At 44.3% G+C, this 15,074-nt stretch overlaps 1 protein-coding gene across 4 annotated transcripts in view; it reads right to left on the reverse strand.

Annotated features, from left to right (window-relative positions):
- VIT (vitrin) overlaps positions 1-15,074 on the reverse strand; it is a 104,579-nt gene that overhangs the window by 50,611 nt on the left and 38,894 nt on the right. For all 4 annotated transcript variants that reach the window (XM_072770544.1, XM_072770545.1, XM_072770543.1 and 1 more), the window contains exons 4-5: positions 10,647-10,803; positions 4,378-4,511 (exon numbers count right to left, since the gene is read on the reverse strand). In XM_072770544.1, coding sequence (XP_072626645.1) covers positions 4,378-4,511; positions 10,647-10,803 — 291 coding nt within the window. The remainder of the gene's footprint in view (positions 1-4,377; positions 4,512-10,646; positions 10,804-15,074) is intronic.

A 15,074-nucleotide genomic window follows, 5' to 3' on the forward strand; every position in this document is an offset into this window, starting at 1 on the left:
GTGATTGGGGTTGGGTTAAGAAGGTACCAAACCTGATAGGACTGGAAATTCCCCGAGAAGGCTGCTTCCTACAAAGCCTTCCTCTGCCAGGAGACAATGCCGGACGTTCCACCATAGGGGTTTTGCCCCACAGTGAGATGGAAAGTGTCACTTGGAGTCTAGAAGCCCTCTTGAAGGCAGGGAATCTGTCTCACTTGGTAACTGTTGAATCTGGGCCTAGAGCAGTGTCTGGCACACAGGAGATGCTCACTAAGTATTTCTTCAGAGAATTAATATCTTAATGCCTAGATCTCTGTTACAGCTCAGAGGCATCTCACCTGTAATCTAATATTTACATCTGATAATGAAAGCATTTTAGCTCGCAACCTAGTAGTTTTGTAGGATAGGCTCAGGGAGGAGATGGTAAGGAGTGTTATATGGAGAGCCTGAGGGGTGCAAGAGTCTAGCGGAAGATTTTGCAAAAAGCCCTATTGACACAAGGGATTGCAGAGTCATGAAGTAGAAAGAATGACAGGGGCTCAAACTGGAAAGACAGGGTCTGAAACTGGGAATAAGAACATCTCAGTTTCTGTTTCTATTTGCTATTAAGTAATCGCCTCAATCCCTGAGACTCTCATTTTTCTCATTCGGAAAATATGGACAACGATATGGACCAATTTCATACATTAAGTTGTAGGGATTTAATGAAAAAAAAAAGTTAAAATGTTTTGGAACTAGATGTTACCAGAGAGATGTGAAGATTCTATGCTGGTATTACCTATAAATATCACTCAAAGTGGGAATGAGGCAAAATGTTTGGGCTTACGGAGTTATTTCATCTCATTAAAGTCCCCTGGGAACAGAGCTTGGCATTTCCAGGTCCCCCACCCTTGTCTGGGCCTCCTCCAAATAACAGTGATTGAGGTTATTTCGGCCTTGAAGAGGGCCCCACGGCTGTGTGCCTCACTCTTTCAACAGAGAGCCACTGCAGAGACATGGTCTCCCTCTGTTTACTATTCTTCTCACATCTAAAAATCCTATGGTTCTTTCTGCTTCTATTCAGAAAGGAAAAGGAACATGAGCTCAGTTTTCTGAAATGTGGATCAAAGAACAAATGGGCAGTATTAGGAGGTTCCTCTCTGACCTTTCCCATCCCTGGACTGTCAAAAGTTTGTGCAGAGCAAAAATGCACATCCTATATCCTGCTCCCATCCCAGCCCATCGAAGTAAATGAACTAAAAGGAGCACAGTGATGTGTGAAGATTAGAAATAAAAACCTAGAGAGAGGTAATAGAGGTATCCGGTCCTTCAAAGGAGGATTCTGACCCAATCTAGCTAAACTTGGTAGCCTTGAGCCTCCAAATAGTGGGGAGCCTGCCTTGGCTGTTGGCTGGTCAATGCCTTTATAGGCACTGTGCTCTCCCAATTCACCCATCCGAAAGAGACTCCTAGCCATTGCAGAAACACACATGTTTGTTATAATTGGCAAAAAGTGTTTGAGTTAAATGTCACTAGGTGAAATGAGGGGAGATGGAGGTTGAAATCCATAGGGAATAATCTCAGCAGATTGATTTTCATTTACAAAACCCAAAACATCAGGGATCCCTGCGTGGCTCAGCGTTTTAGCACCTGCCTTCAGCCCAGAGCATGATCCTGGAGTCCCGGGATCGAGTCCCATGTCAGGCTCCCTGCAAGGAAGCCTCTCTCTCTCTCTCTCTCTCTCTCTCTCTCTCTCATAAATCAATCAATCAATCAATCTTTAAAAAAAATAGCCAAAACCCAAAACATCTCTACTGTCTTGTAGTTAATTTTTCTTTTCAAACCTCTGTTGGGATTCTATTTTTTTTAAGATTTTATTTATTTATTCATTCATTCATTCGAGACACAAAGAGAGGCAGGCAGAGACACAGGCAGTGGGAGAAGCAGGCTCCATGCAGGGAGCCTGATGTAGGACTCCATCCTGGAACTCCAGGATCACACCCTGGGCCAAAGGCAGATGCTCAACCACTGAGCCACCCAGGCATCCCTGTTGGGATTCTTAAATTGCAGGCTATACACTTAAGATGAAAACACTCTTATTTAGCCAGGAGCTATTTGGTAAACACCTATGTATAGATTATATTTCTCTCTATACTTGACAAATTTGTATTCTAGGTATTAGCATTTTCATATGGCCCCTAATCTAAATACTCACAGTACTGTGTTTGATGACTTTCCACTATCTGACAGAGAAACCAGTTTAATTTGAACCCTGGTTGTGCAGAATTCGGCAGGCAAGAGGAAACAGGTATTGCTAAGTTGTGAAAAATCCTAAAAGGTCTGTTTGTAGTTCTATTAACACTCTGCTAATTGGGAGGATAGTAGGAGTTGGGGTATGGGATACATAAAGGTACCAGAAAAATACCTAGACTGGAAGGCCTACTATATTACAAAACATTTCTCTCTTCCTCACTTCATTGGTCTTCCATTGGTAGTTGCTCAGGAGAGTCGCATGGCTGCTAATCTTGTTGGGATGCCAGGAAGTTCTGTTAGAATATAGTTTAAAGTCATGTGAAGCCTTTTTGAAGAAAATGGGAGATTCAAGGCCGAGAGTAAAGCAAGTATAAGACAATGATAGAACAATGTGTTGTGCTCAAATACCAATGGGGACATGTCAGAAAAGCATGAAGGGCTCCCGCTGGCCAAACATGGAAAATTTGAGTGCCAAAAAGAATAATGATGATAATTGATTATAACATATTTTCGAAAACATCCATGGGTCCGTATTGGTACTTGAAAAATAGGTGTGGATAGGAGGAAATACCTCTTTTCTTTATATAAGAATACTTGCTAATAAAAAAAAAAAGAATACTTGCTAATAAATGGGAATGACAGAACAATTATGCTTTTTCAATTTCTAGTGCAATTCTTGCTACTGCAAGGATCATCAACAGAAATTAAAACCACTGGGTGAATTTGTTGGGGAATGAGCTATTCATGCTGTTTGGAAGTATTACCCTACAGATTACTTATTAATTACAACAATCTTTACCATGGAGAGATGTTATAAAGTATCCAAGCAGTTAAGTTTAACATCAACAACAGTTCGACAAACTGACATTATTGTGCCTTCTGATATGCACAATGGATATACTATGATACTACCTGTGTAGTAAACTTGGCAAAATATTTAACCTGAACCCAATCATGAGGAAATAGTTGGACATGTTTGTGGTCCAGATTGGGAGACATAGACTAGACAACTGGCTAGGACTTCTAAAACGCCATTGTCATTCATGACCAAAAAAGGTAGTGTGGTGGTAGCTAGTTCTAGATTAAAAGAGAGTAAATAAATGTGATAACTAAATGTGACAGATGATTTTTATTAGATCATGGATCCAAAAGAAAGAAACAAAGAAACAACGAGGGGAGGGAAGGAGAGAGGAGGAGGAGGAAGAATTTACTATGAAGACTATTTTAGGATAACTGGATATAATTGGATAACTATTTGTTAGATAATATTATAACAATGTTAATTTTTTAGGTTTGGTACTGGTATCGTGGTATTTAAGAAAATGTTCTTGTTTTTACCAGATGTGTCCTGAAGTATTGAGGAATAAAGTGTCATAATGCCTTCAGCTTATTTTTACATGAATTAGAACGAAATAAAATAAATGATAAGTAGATAGATAAAGCAAATGTTCCAAGGTGAAGGGAATATGGGTATTCATTGTAGTATTCTTTCCATTTTTCTTTCAACTAAAAACATTTCAAAACAAAAGGCTAGGTTGGGTAATTTCACAAAAATGGGCAAGGGCAGGTCATGATAATCCAGAGATACTCAGTCACCTTTTTGCTGTGAAAGCACAGTAGTCATTACCTCACTGATATTACTTCATGAGAAGAGGGACAAAAAGAGTAAAAATGATTATCTGCAAAAATCCTAAGGAGCTAGATAGCAGGAACTGACTAGTGATACAATGAATGAAATAAAAAGAAATCTCAAAATTGTAGCTTGGTTCTCTAAGAGCCTATATCCCTATCCATTTATCAGAAATATTAAGGAATGAGGATCAAGATATGAGACATATTTGGCCTAGCCAAAGGAGTAGTTAAAAAAAACCCAGGTTATGAAATATAATTCACTTCATTAAAAGTTTGGATTACAGATAGCTTCAGTGTGTTTCAAATGAGCAATTGGAGCCTTTTAATATTTCCCGACTTTGTAGTGATTTATCACGGTAATTATAATTTATTATTTCATGATCTTAATTATCAGAAGAGCTAATGCTTCAGATTTTTTATGAAATGAGCTGAGCCATAAACTAAAACCAACAGAATGTAGAGCACATTTCATCCCGCGAGGTCACTTAAGCCAAGCGCCCAGGCATGGCAGCACTTCCCAGAGCGTGGGCATACCTGAGACGATGAAGGACTCTCTCCAGCGTGGCAGGGACAGCGACTGGATGCCATTGGAATAACTCCCTTTATAGCCAGATTGTCCAGCAACTTTCCGAACAAGTATTTTCCCTCCTGAATTATCAAGCACACCACTGTGGGGAGAAACAAAAATATGAAGAACTGGAAAACATCATTTGACACAATCAGCAGATTATCCAACCAGTGTCTATCTTTATTTTAAGATACGAAGGTGGGGATGCCTGGGTGGCTCAGCAGTTGAGCGTCTGCCTTTGGCTCAGGGCATGATCCTGGCACCTGGGATCTGGGATTGAGCACTGCATTGGGCTCCCTGTGGGAAGCCTGCTTCTCCCTCTGCCCATGTCTCTGCTTCTATCTCGCTGTGTCTCTCCTGAATAAATAAATAAATATTTTTTTAAAAGCCTTATTTATTTTTGTTGCATTTCATTTATTTTTTAAAATATTTTTAAGATTTTATTTATTTATTTATTCGAGAGAGAGAGAGAGAAAAGAGGCAGAGACACAGGCAGAGAGAGAAGCAGGCTCCATGCAGGGAGCCCGATGTGGGACTTGATCCTAGGACTCCAGGATCACACCCCGGGCTGCAGGCGGTGCTAAACCGCTGAGCCACCCGGGCTGCCCAAATAAATAAATCTTAAAAAGAAAAATAAAGATACGAAAGCTTTGAGATTAAGAAAAGGTTTGCCTTAATTTGCAGCCCCCTACTTGTACCCCCCAAGAATGGCTCCTCCATCACATGGCCCAGCATCTGACCTCCAGGTCAGACATCCTCTTTCTTATCACAGGGACCTGGTGGTTCTGTCAGGCAGCAATTTCTCTTGGTCACCACGCCTCAAATTTCTTTTCCTTGGTTTCCTCATTCCCACTAGTTCTTTTTAAGTAAAACTTCTTTCCTGACAATTTCTGGTGTGGTTTCGTGACCTCGCAGAATGACTCCAGTTATTTCGAAAGGCGGCCATGACATTTTACCAAGCAAATTACTCCTTCCATTCTGGGCCAGGGAAGGAAGGTGTGTAGAGAAACCGAACTCATTAAAAAAGATTCCCTAAGGACTAGCAATTGTTTCTTTAATTTCTAGGATTTTGAAGGTTTTAAATCCCGAGATGACAGCGACTGACCTATCTATGTGTTTGCCTTGTCCTATGAAGCAGGGCCTTCCTTCTGGTTCCTGAGCATCACTTCACATTGTCATTTCCTCGCCCCCAAACCTAAAATGGCTCCCGTGGGTATCCGTGATTTATGGCACAGAGGGAGCTAAAAATGCGCTGAGGTTTGTTCTCATTAACACCCTCCCTTCCCTCCAGGAATGAGAGCGTTGCCGTTTCCTGCCCTCCCACCCCCATGAGTCAAGAATTTTCAACGCTCAACTGCTCAATGACCCAGAAGGAAAGAAAGTGCTAATAGTACTTGACGCGTAGAACACTTAATTGCTTTCAGTAAGGTTTCTCACTGGGTGCTGCTGGCAGACCTGTGAGTTGCAGAGCGGAGGCAATGCTATTGCTCCCATTTCACAGAATTGGGCTTGGACCGGTGGAGTGACTCAGCCCAGATTTTGTAACTAGAAAATTGCAAGGCAAGGGATGCAAACCAAGGTCTAGCTGACCTTGGAATCCTGGGTTTATTCCATTTGGTCACAGTTGCCTCTCAGAGTCCAAAAGCATAAGCACCTCTTGATGCCAACTCCTCATCTTTCCAAATCTTTTCAACCCTGCCTTCTCTTCTTTTGGGAGCTCAGAAGCAGTCACCTCATATCTCCCAGCTGCAGCCAGGCTGGTCTCTGCTCCCCCAACAGAGCACCTGGTTCCACTCATGTGTCTGTTCACACTGCTCTTTCACTCTAGAAAACCAACTCCCACTTCTGCTTGACGAGGCCTGGGCCCATCAGCACCCAACACTTTCTTCTCCACAGAGATTCTGAAAAGACCATTACATCCCTTCCCAATGAGGCCTTAGAATCTTGTCTCTCAACCAAGACTCTGATTTTACTTAGTCTTGTGCTATTTCCTAAAGTTTGCTTGAGTTGATTTTGTCTCCCAACTGGTTTAGAAATGCTTTTATGGAAAAGACAGTATATTATGCTTCTGCATTGGAAGGCCTGTCAGTGGTGCATGGATGCTGCCCACACTGGTTTATGAGAACCAATTGTTGACATTTCAGGATTGTGAGAGTTGGTTCATTTCACACTGTAGCTTGAAATCAGCCATGGTGGGAGTATTTATACCACTGAAGTTGGTAAATGAGCACTTCCCTTGCTTTTGGGGAGCTGGTAGTTCAACATTTATAAGCACGGCACTCATGTAGGCTGAAAATTCTAAGTATTTAAAAAAATTATCCATGCTCCCTTTACTTAGAATTAATAGGGGAAGATAGAAGTAGCACCTTTTTTCTTTCCCTCCTGAGAAATTATTCTGCCCTTGGTTTTGAAGTCAGTTGTATTGAGGAAATGTGTGTGTGTGCACTTGTTCCTGTAAGATCAGAAGCACATTTGCTACCACGTGGACTGAGGGAAGGGAGGCCCTGTGTTGAGCTTCCCCCTGGCTGTTCAAGGAAATGGGAAGGACCCTCAAGCTGGACAGGGCTGCTGATGCCCCTTGTGAAGGTGTTGTAAAACCGAAAACCCAGACTTTGGGGAAGGTACGGTGCAGAACTCTGGTGTGCTCATGAGATTGCCCTGTCGCAGACAAGAGGGATGCCTTGTCTTGAGGGTGGACTTGAGTGGAGGATGTGGATCTTCTCAGATATTCTAGAGGAGGGTAGATGCCGGGTAAGTCAGTGGTCCATGGGAATGGGAATGGCTAACAGCAGTCCATGAAGATGGAATGTACCAGAGACTCGACCATTGTAGGAAACACTGGAGAAGAGAAAGATCCTGCAAGAGGTGGTGGTTTCACTTATGAAGCAGACAGGAGCCATGGTACTTTGGAAAATTTATGTAAATGTGATCTCCTTTCTGTATTCAATCAGAGATAGGCACCTTGTATATATTCTCTGAAAGAGCAAAACCAGTTCCACTTCCTTACATTCCTCAGATGCCCTGTGTGATTCCAGACGTACCTTCCCCACTCTGGGACCAGGGCATTGGGCTAAGCTGAGGGTCAACTGCATGGTTTGGAGGAAAAGGCTTGGTTTGGGACAGTTGCCATTTGGGATGAGCATCTAGTCAGAAATCAGCATGAAGAGTGCTCTGCATGGGGAGGCCTCCTTGTTGCCCCATTGGGGAGAAACTTTCCCTCTCCCCAGCACTTAGTCCCACTCTAAATGCAGAGGTTAATTCAGGACAAGATGGAGCCAAAACACGATGCCTCCAATATGTTCATCATTCCTTTGGTTTGAAAGAATCAAGGGAATTACTCATATTAAGACATCTGATTATGATATATATATGAATATTAAATCCTAAAACTAAATCTGAATGTCTAAACCAAAGTACGCTCTATCCAGCCTCCCCATCCTGACCGTGGGGCACTCTGAGAGGCCAATAATGGAGGCCCCATGTGCATTTTCTACTCATCTTCTCTGCCTTAAATTCTGCCTTCTGAAAAGAGACTTGTTCTGAAGAACAAAACTGAGAGCATCCAAAATTCCTGTCTGTTCTGCCTTAAGACCTCTATTCATCTTCTCCACGGACAGTGATGCTTCTTTCCAAATAGAGTTTCCCACCAAAGCAGACCCTGGTCCAGGAAGCTACTAGGGCACTTGGCAAGCAGCAAATCTTGTTTTTTGAAACATTCAAGTTCTCCTCCTCCAGCCACCTCCCCTCCTCCATATTCTCTCCACAGGTTCCTACACTCCAACCCAAACACTGGGATTGCTGGGTTCTGGTCCTTGTCAACCGCCCTTCTTACTCTGTCCCCAGGGGTGTGTCCATCCATCATAAAGCCATTCCCAGGGATCCCTGGGTGGCGCAGCGGTTTGGCACCTGCCTTTGGCCCAGGGCGCGATCCTGGAGACCCGGGATCGAATCCCAGATCGGGCTCCCGGTGCATGGAGCCTGCTTCTCCCTCTGCCTGTGTCTCTGCCTCTATTTCTCTCTCTCTCTGTGACTATCATAAATAAATAAAAATTAAAAAAAAAAAAATAAAGCCATTCCCAGCTCTTACTGGTCCTACATCCAGCTCCTGTCCTCACTTTGTGTATTAAGCTGTGCTGGGACCACCCCCCCCCCGCCCCCACCGCTCCATTCTTACATAAATGTGTCACTCCAGCTCTTGACTGGAAGTCAGGGGACATGAGCTCTAATCCCAAATGTGCAACTTACTAGCAATTTAATTAACTTCCCTATTTCTCAGCTCCTCTTCTAACAAATGGGGATGTTAACAGCAGCCTCCTGGGGCTGAGATGATGCTAGAAGGAGAGAAAATTGTAGTGCAAGGGATTACTGTGATTATGATGACATCTCTGTGAGGTTGAATTAACTCATGCGACTCTGTCCTGCATGGGAGACATTGAGAGGTGAGACAGAGCTGGCAAGGGCCAGAGGAAGCAAGTGCCAACCATTCTGGATCCCTGCTGGAAAAACAGAGGCAGCCTTAAGACAGGCCCAGGCCTGCCAGCAGACATCAGTGTCTGCATAGACATGGATTAGAGAGTGTTCCTGGTGCGGGAGCTGTTTGGGCGAGCCCATGTGTGTATAAGGATGCGTGTGAGCATGCATTTGTGTAAGCATGCTCATGTGTACTCACGCACATGCATGTGTGCGTGTGTGTGTAGACTTGTGTACCTCTCCTTTTTTGCCTGAAATTTCTTTCAGACTGAAAGCAAGATATTTTTTCCATAGTCTGGAGTTAAGAAACAGTGTTTGAGGGGCACCTGGGTGGCTCAGTGGTTGATCCTTTGGCTCAGGTCGTGATCCCGGGGTCCTGGGATTGAGTCCTGCATTGGGCTCCTCTCAGGAAGCCTCCTTCTCCCTCTGCCTGTGTCTCTGCCTCTCTCTCTCTCTCTCTCTCTCTCTCTGTGTCTCATGAATCAATAAATAAAATCTTAAAAAAAAAAAGAAACAGTGTTTGGTATAGTTTCTCTTGAACGGTTCCCTACTTCTCTGTAATAGAGCCTTCAGAGTTCTGCTCTCACTCAAGAATCAGTCAGCTCATCATCCCCCTGCGGCAGTGGTAAGATGAGGATGACCCATAGACGCTGCTAGTAATTCTTTTTTTGTTGTTGGTTTTTGTTTTTTGCTGCTAGTAATTCTTAAATCTTATTTTACATGTAGACTTCATTCTTGCTGCCCCCCCAAATTTCTGAGAAGCTATTGATGAGACCTCCAGAAGGAGTAAATTTTCTGTCTTTCCCCCTCTCTCTGGCAGGGCTATAGTAGATCCATCACCTGGCTGGTACACAATAGAAGGAAAAAGATACTGAAGTCCAAGACTGAAGTAACTTTTCCCAGTATCCAGTGGCTGAGCATTGATTTGGCAGTCACGTCTCAAAGTGGTGGTTAGGAGTGTGGGTGCTGGACTGAAGTTCCAGACCTCACTTGAGTTTTTTTTGTTTGTTTTTTGTTTTTTTTACTAGTGCAGTGTTAGAAAAGCTAGTCAGCCTCTCCCTCTTTAGGATGTGGCTACAAGTAGCAGCTACTGCACAGGGAACCTCGAAGATTACATAAGGTGATATAAATGAGGTGCACGACACAGACACATGAGCCTTGTCAAAGATTTAAAGTAAACAGGCCCTCCCCTGTGTTTGGACTCCCAGCCTGAGCAGAAGAGGCCTTTGAATCCTGTGAAGGTCACTTCTGGCTCTCCTCATTTAGGCAGCGACTTAGTTTGAAGCATGTCCCGCTTCCTGTCCTCCTCCCTGGATCCTAAACCAACAGCTGACTAAGCAGTACCACCTGTCACCCTCCTCCTCATGTTTCCTGTTCTACTTGTCTCCCGGCCATTCACCGCAGCTGTGACATTTCTTCTCCTGACTTCCAGGCCATCCTTAGTCACATCCCTATTATTTCCTTACTCAGCACACACAGGTAGAAAAAATGTGCTTTATGTCACTGAGAACTTTGGTTTCCTTGTCATGAACATGAGAGAGTAGAATTCTCCTTGGTGTAAAGGGAAGTCGTTGCTTTCCACAGAGCGCTGTGAAAGGAGATCCAGGACCACGCATGGCTTCTGCGTAATCCCTTGGGATACGGTTGCCATAAGCCATAGGTGGTACAGGATACTCAGTTACATTTGTACCATTTTGCTTGCTAAATCAGGCAACCCTGCACTGGGAACTCTCTGCCCACAGCCTGACTGCTTGGAGTTACCCACCTGTGAATCGCAGCACCACACACACTGGAGTAGGACGCATAGATGTCTGTGCCATAAACATGGTATTTGGGGTCTTGGCATCCTGCTGGACATTTTACAACGAACTCAGGATTGATTATCTTTCCAGCTTTGACATCACAGTTGATCTGAGGCACATCTGGGAAAGCAAAATGAGGTCAAAATTACACCTAGTGGTATCAGCTTTATATAGGGGTGACTCTGTTAGGTCATAACTGCTCATTTACTTAATCTCCAAAAGCCAGAGCCTGGGCTGACCCTGAGTCCTTTCCATATAATGAAAGCAAAGATATAATTAGGACATTCCTCAGACTAAAAGAACAACAGTCACCATCCATTGCATTTAACCTGCTGAGAACAAAAACAGAGTTGGAATCTTGTGCTTCTCCAGACAACTGAAGAGGAGAGGTCTGGGAAAAGACTGCCTCAAGGGGTCAGAAATGTCACCTTAAGCAAGCCCATGGCTGGAGAACACTGGTTTTTCAGATGCTCTGGGGCTAGTCCAGGAAGAGACCTCTTAGACAGGCTTACAGGACAAAGGGAAAGTATTTCAGGAAGAGTAAATGAGGGGCCATGGGCCCAGGGCCAGGTGGCCAGGACGAGGTTGGCCTGCTGGTGCGGAGGCCCTATGCTAGAGCTGGGTAGGAGAACGAGGATTAGCAGGGCTAGGCCAGGCAAGGGAGGCTTCAGTGCTTGTGTTCCATTCAGGAGGTGGGGCACAAATGGAAGGTTTCTGGGCAGGGGAGACAGATAGTGAAAGAGATCTTTGATCATGGTCCTAGATAACAGGTCCTAGATCCTGGGTTAAGATGAGAGTGATCTTTACTCATTTGCTTCAACACTCGGTGGAAAGCTAGGAACTCTCCCAAGGAGCATCCAGGGGAAGTTCATTCTTTTGTCTCTCCTTTCTGGCTTTGTTACAGCCATTGCCAGTCTGGAACCATCCATCAGGCAAGTCTTCTAGAGCTGAAAACCTGCCTAGGAATGAGGTAGCATGGATTCTCTAGTGGCAGGACCCAAAAGGGGGCATAGCTGCATTGTTCCTGAAAAACTTGCCCTCAAAACTCCTAGATGATGCTGTACTGGTGCCCCCGTAGCCGGGAATATATTCTGTTCAGGCCCTGTTCTTCACAAGGGACTCTGAAATGGGAGCCTAGTTCAGAGACTGAGCAGGCTCAGGAGGAGTCCAGAACCCATCAGATGTGAGGGTTGGCCAGCCCACCAGGTTGTGTGGCCACAAGGAGGTATTTGGAGGAGTCAAGTGGTCACTGCCTTCACAAGTAGGACTGCTATGTGCCAATGACACCAGCTAGAACCAAGCTAGAACTAAAGGGGAGACTTTCTTACAGAGGCAAATTTTGCAAAGAACTTTCTAGTGACTGAAGTTGTCCCCAAAGGAACAGGCTGCCTCATGAAGCAGTGCGTGAGCGGGAAGTGCGCAAGCAGGGACTGAGCAGTTGGAGAGGGGACTTCTGCGTTGGGCGGGAGGTAGGAATCAAGCCCCGCCCAGGGCTAAGCGTCCGTGATTACACGCAGGGATCCAGGCTCTCTGCCAGCCCACCCACCCTCTGACTGGGTTAGGAGATGGTCTCAGAGTTGTTAATGGCTTCCAGCTGCATCCAAGACACACACACTTTTTTTTTTTTTTTCCTTTTAACCCTTATGTACCTGAACAGAGCAGAGCTGGGTTTTCACTCAGGGCAGAGAGAAGTGAAGTTAGAATTCCTGCTCTTTTTCCTAAACACTCCTCCCAGCCGACCTTGGCTGGGCAGGGCTGGGCAGGGCTGGGCAGGGCTGGGCAGGGGTGGAAGCCCTTCCCCTGGGGGCGGGGGTGGGGGGTGGGGGTGGGGGTGGGCAGGCTGATCACAGACTCAGACAATTTGTGGTCTAGGTTAAGAAGCAGAGAGCTGCGCTCGGAACAGCCTGCGGTTTTCTCCTGCCCACCGCAGGTTGCCTCCTCTCCAAAGCTGTTTTCCTTTTATCTTTCATTCTTTTAAATCCTGATACTCAAGGTTGCATTTACTATTTTGAGCCTTAGAATACACACACACACACACACACACACTTTTTTTTTTTAAGGCAATTTGGGGGCTGGGGATGCCAGGATAGTCTCTCCTTAAATGAGTTAATTGATCCCTGGGTGTAATCGGATGTGTTCAGCTCTCCTCCCTTCTGCACACCACTTCTCTGCTCCCAAGTGCATCTGCTCCTTCACACGGACACAAAATGGAGCATGTCTTCTTGGTTCTTAGGTATTTGACCTAGGAGGTGACCAGCTCCATTAACCGGGATGTAATTTGGATGTGACATTGGCTCCTGGAGGTTTTGGCTCTCCTGGCAGGCCAACCCCAATCTCCCAGAGTGGAATATATGGGGGCCTATCTAGAAGCTTAATTGCATGTGTGTGACCTAAGGATCAAAGCTATTGAAAGATTCAGGGTGTTCACAGTACATGCAAAGGGTTTTCTGTGAATGAGTTGGTTTAAAAAGACAAAGGGGAAAAACATCACAGGGGAATATTTTGCTTCCTGCTAATCAAGTTCCCCTTTCTCCTAAGGGGGTTTGTTTGTTTGTTTTGTCTCAGTTTTTACAAAGGAAGTACATAAAATAAGATCTGTTTTAACTGCACCCAGTTGGATTAGTAAAATCAGTGAATTAACTCAACCTGTAGCAGGGAAAAATGGAATCAAGCACATAGGCTCATGTGCTTTGGAAAAACAGGGTGCAATGGCAAAGTGTGGCTAAAGGTCAAATGTTTGTTACATTTGCACAGAAAATTAAGCTGGAGAGAGTGAGCTAATTAACAGTAATTGCCAAAATCACTGGAAAGTGTAATGTCTGAATCCAGCCTTGGGAAGAAGTGGCCATTTGCGTCTTTTTGGCCACTCTTCTTTGAGTATGGAAACCATGGTTCAGTTCTCTCCAGAATTCTCCCGGTTGTTTGTCAAGTAGTCTGTTTTTTGTAACCTCTGAGAATCTTTCCTCCATCCGCTTAAGGCCCAAACTAAGTGATTTCTCTTTGCATTTCCTTGGAGCACTTTTGAACTACTCGATCTTACAGCTTAGGTTTTCTTTCTCTTTCTCTTTTGTTGTTTGGATTCATTTTCATATCTCCCTTTATCCTTCTCTGGGTGTTACCTCAGATGTGCAGACATAAGACTTCCTTCAGGGGACAAGTCAAAATTAAGGCAGCTCAAGAGGTATTGTCCTCAGGTCTGAAGGGAGCAGGACATTGGCCAACATTTGGCCAACGCCCAGAGTTTGGGGATGGGAGGGCACTACCTTCCCACTGTTGACCACTGTTGAGGAGCACTTAGAAGTCGTCAAAAGGTTTCCCACCAGGAACCTCTGCAGAAAGTAAGGCAAGAGCAAGAGCCTCTTCCATTCCTTCCTGAGTGAATAGTTACCGTGATAGTGAGGGAGCCCTGGCTAAAGTCACAGAGATCCTGGGGTTGCGTAGAACTGCTTGGGTGGAATCTTTGCACAGAGACCTGTTCCTTGGCCATGTGCTCTTCTTCTCCCTCAGAGGATGCCTTGTCTTCTCATGGTTACTATCACTTTCGTGACCAAACTCAACATTAGAGCATCCAGCAATCTGCCAAGGATTTCTTTGCAGGGGTCCTTGGCACCAGCCACAGGCAAAAGAAAACCACTTGCAACCTGGATGTTTAGAACTAAAGGATGACCTACAGAGGCTGCTCACTGAGGTCCTGTGTTTGCAGTATGGATCTCGGAGGTTCCTGGGCAAAACAGGTACTGTCTGAGCCACTATTTCATGTAACACTGAAATCTTAGAGGCAGGACTGCACATGCTTCTGCCCTGGGTTGGGTCCCCCGCCTGATCTAATAATGGATCGGGTGATGGGTAATCAGACAGGGGGATGTCACATACAACAAGCCTATGACATTGCAGGCCAAATCAAAGGGAATACTCTACTACTTGCTGTTTTCCATTCATCTTTTTGCTGATTCCAGGCAAGCTACATTGCTTTTGGAAAACAGATTTCCTAATCAGTTAAGAGAAAGCCATTGTAAGCTTGCCTCCTGGTTGTTTATGAGGAGGAATTGTTATAACATAAAAGCACTTACACATAAGTAGCTTTGATATGAAATTTGATTTTGTTAGACTATGATATCTAACTAGAGCAAAATCCTCTTTTGGGAGAATTATACAAAAATGTTAATTTAATGAAATAGAAATGACCATTAAATAAAATTTGAAGATGAATGTTTCATTATCCCTGATCCTGACACCCAGTGATCAGATCATGGTAATCTTTCCTTTACACTGAATTCTTTTGCAAAGCATTCTTTCCCATTTTTTAAAAACAGTCCTCAACCACTTGAATCTTTGGGTAAAAACCATCAGTACCTTTTTTGCTGATTGTGGAAAAACTCTAAAATTCTTAA

Source organism: Canis lupus, chromosome 12 (genome assembly GCF_048164855.1).
Source record: "Canis lupus baileyi chromosome 12, mCanLup2.hap1, whole genome shotgun sequence".
In the NCBI taxonomy this organism is placed as follows: domain Eukaryota; kingdom Metazoa; phylum Chordata; class Mammalia; order Carnivora; family Canidae; genus Canis; species Canis lupus.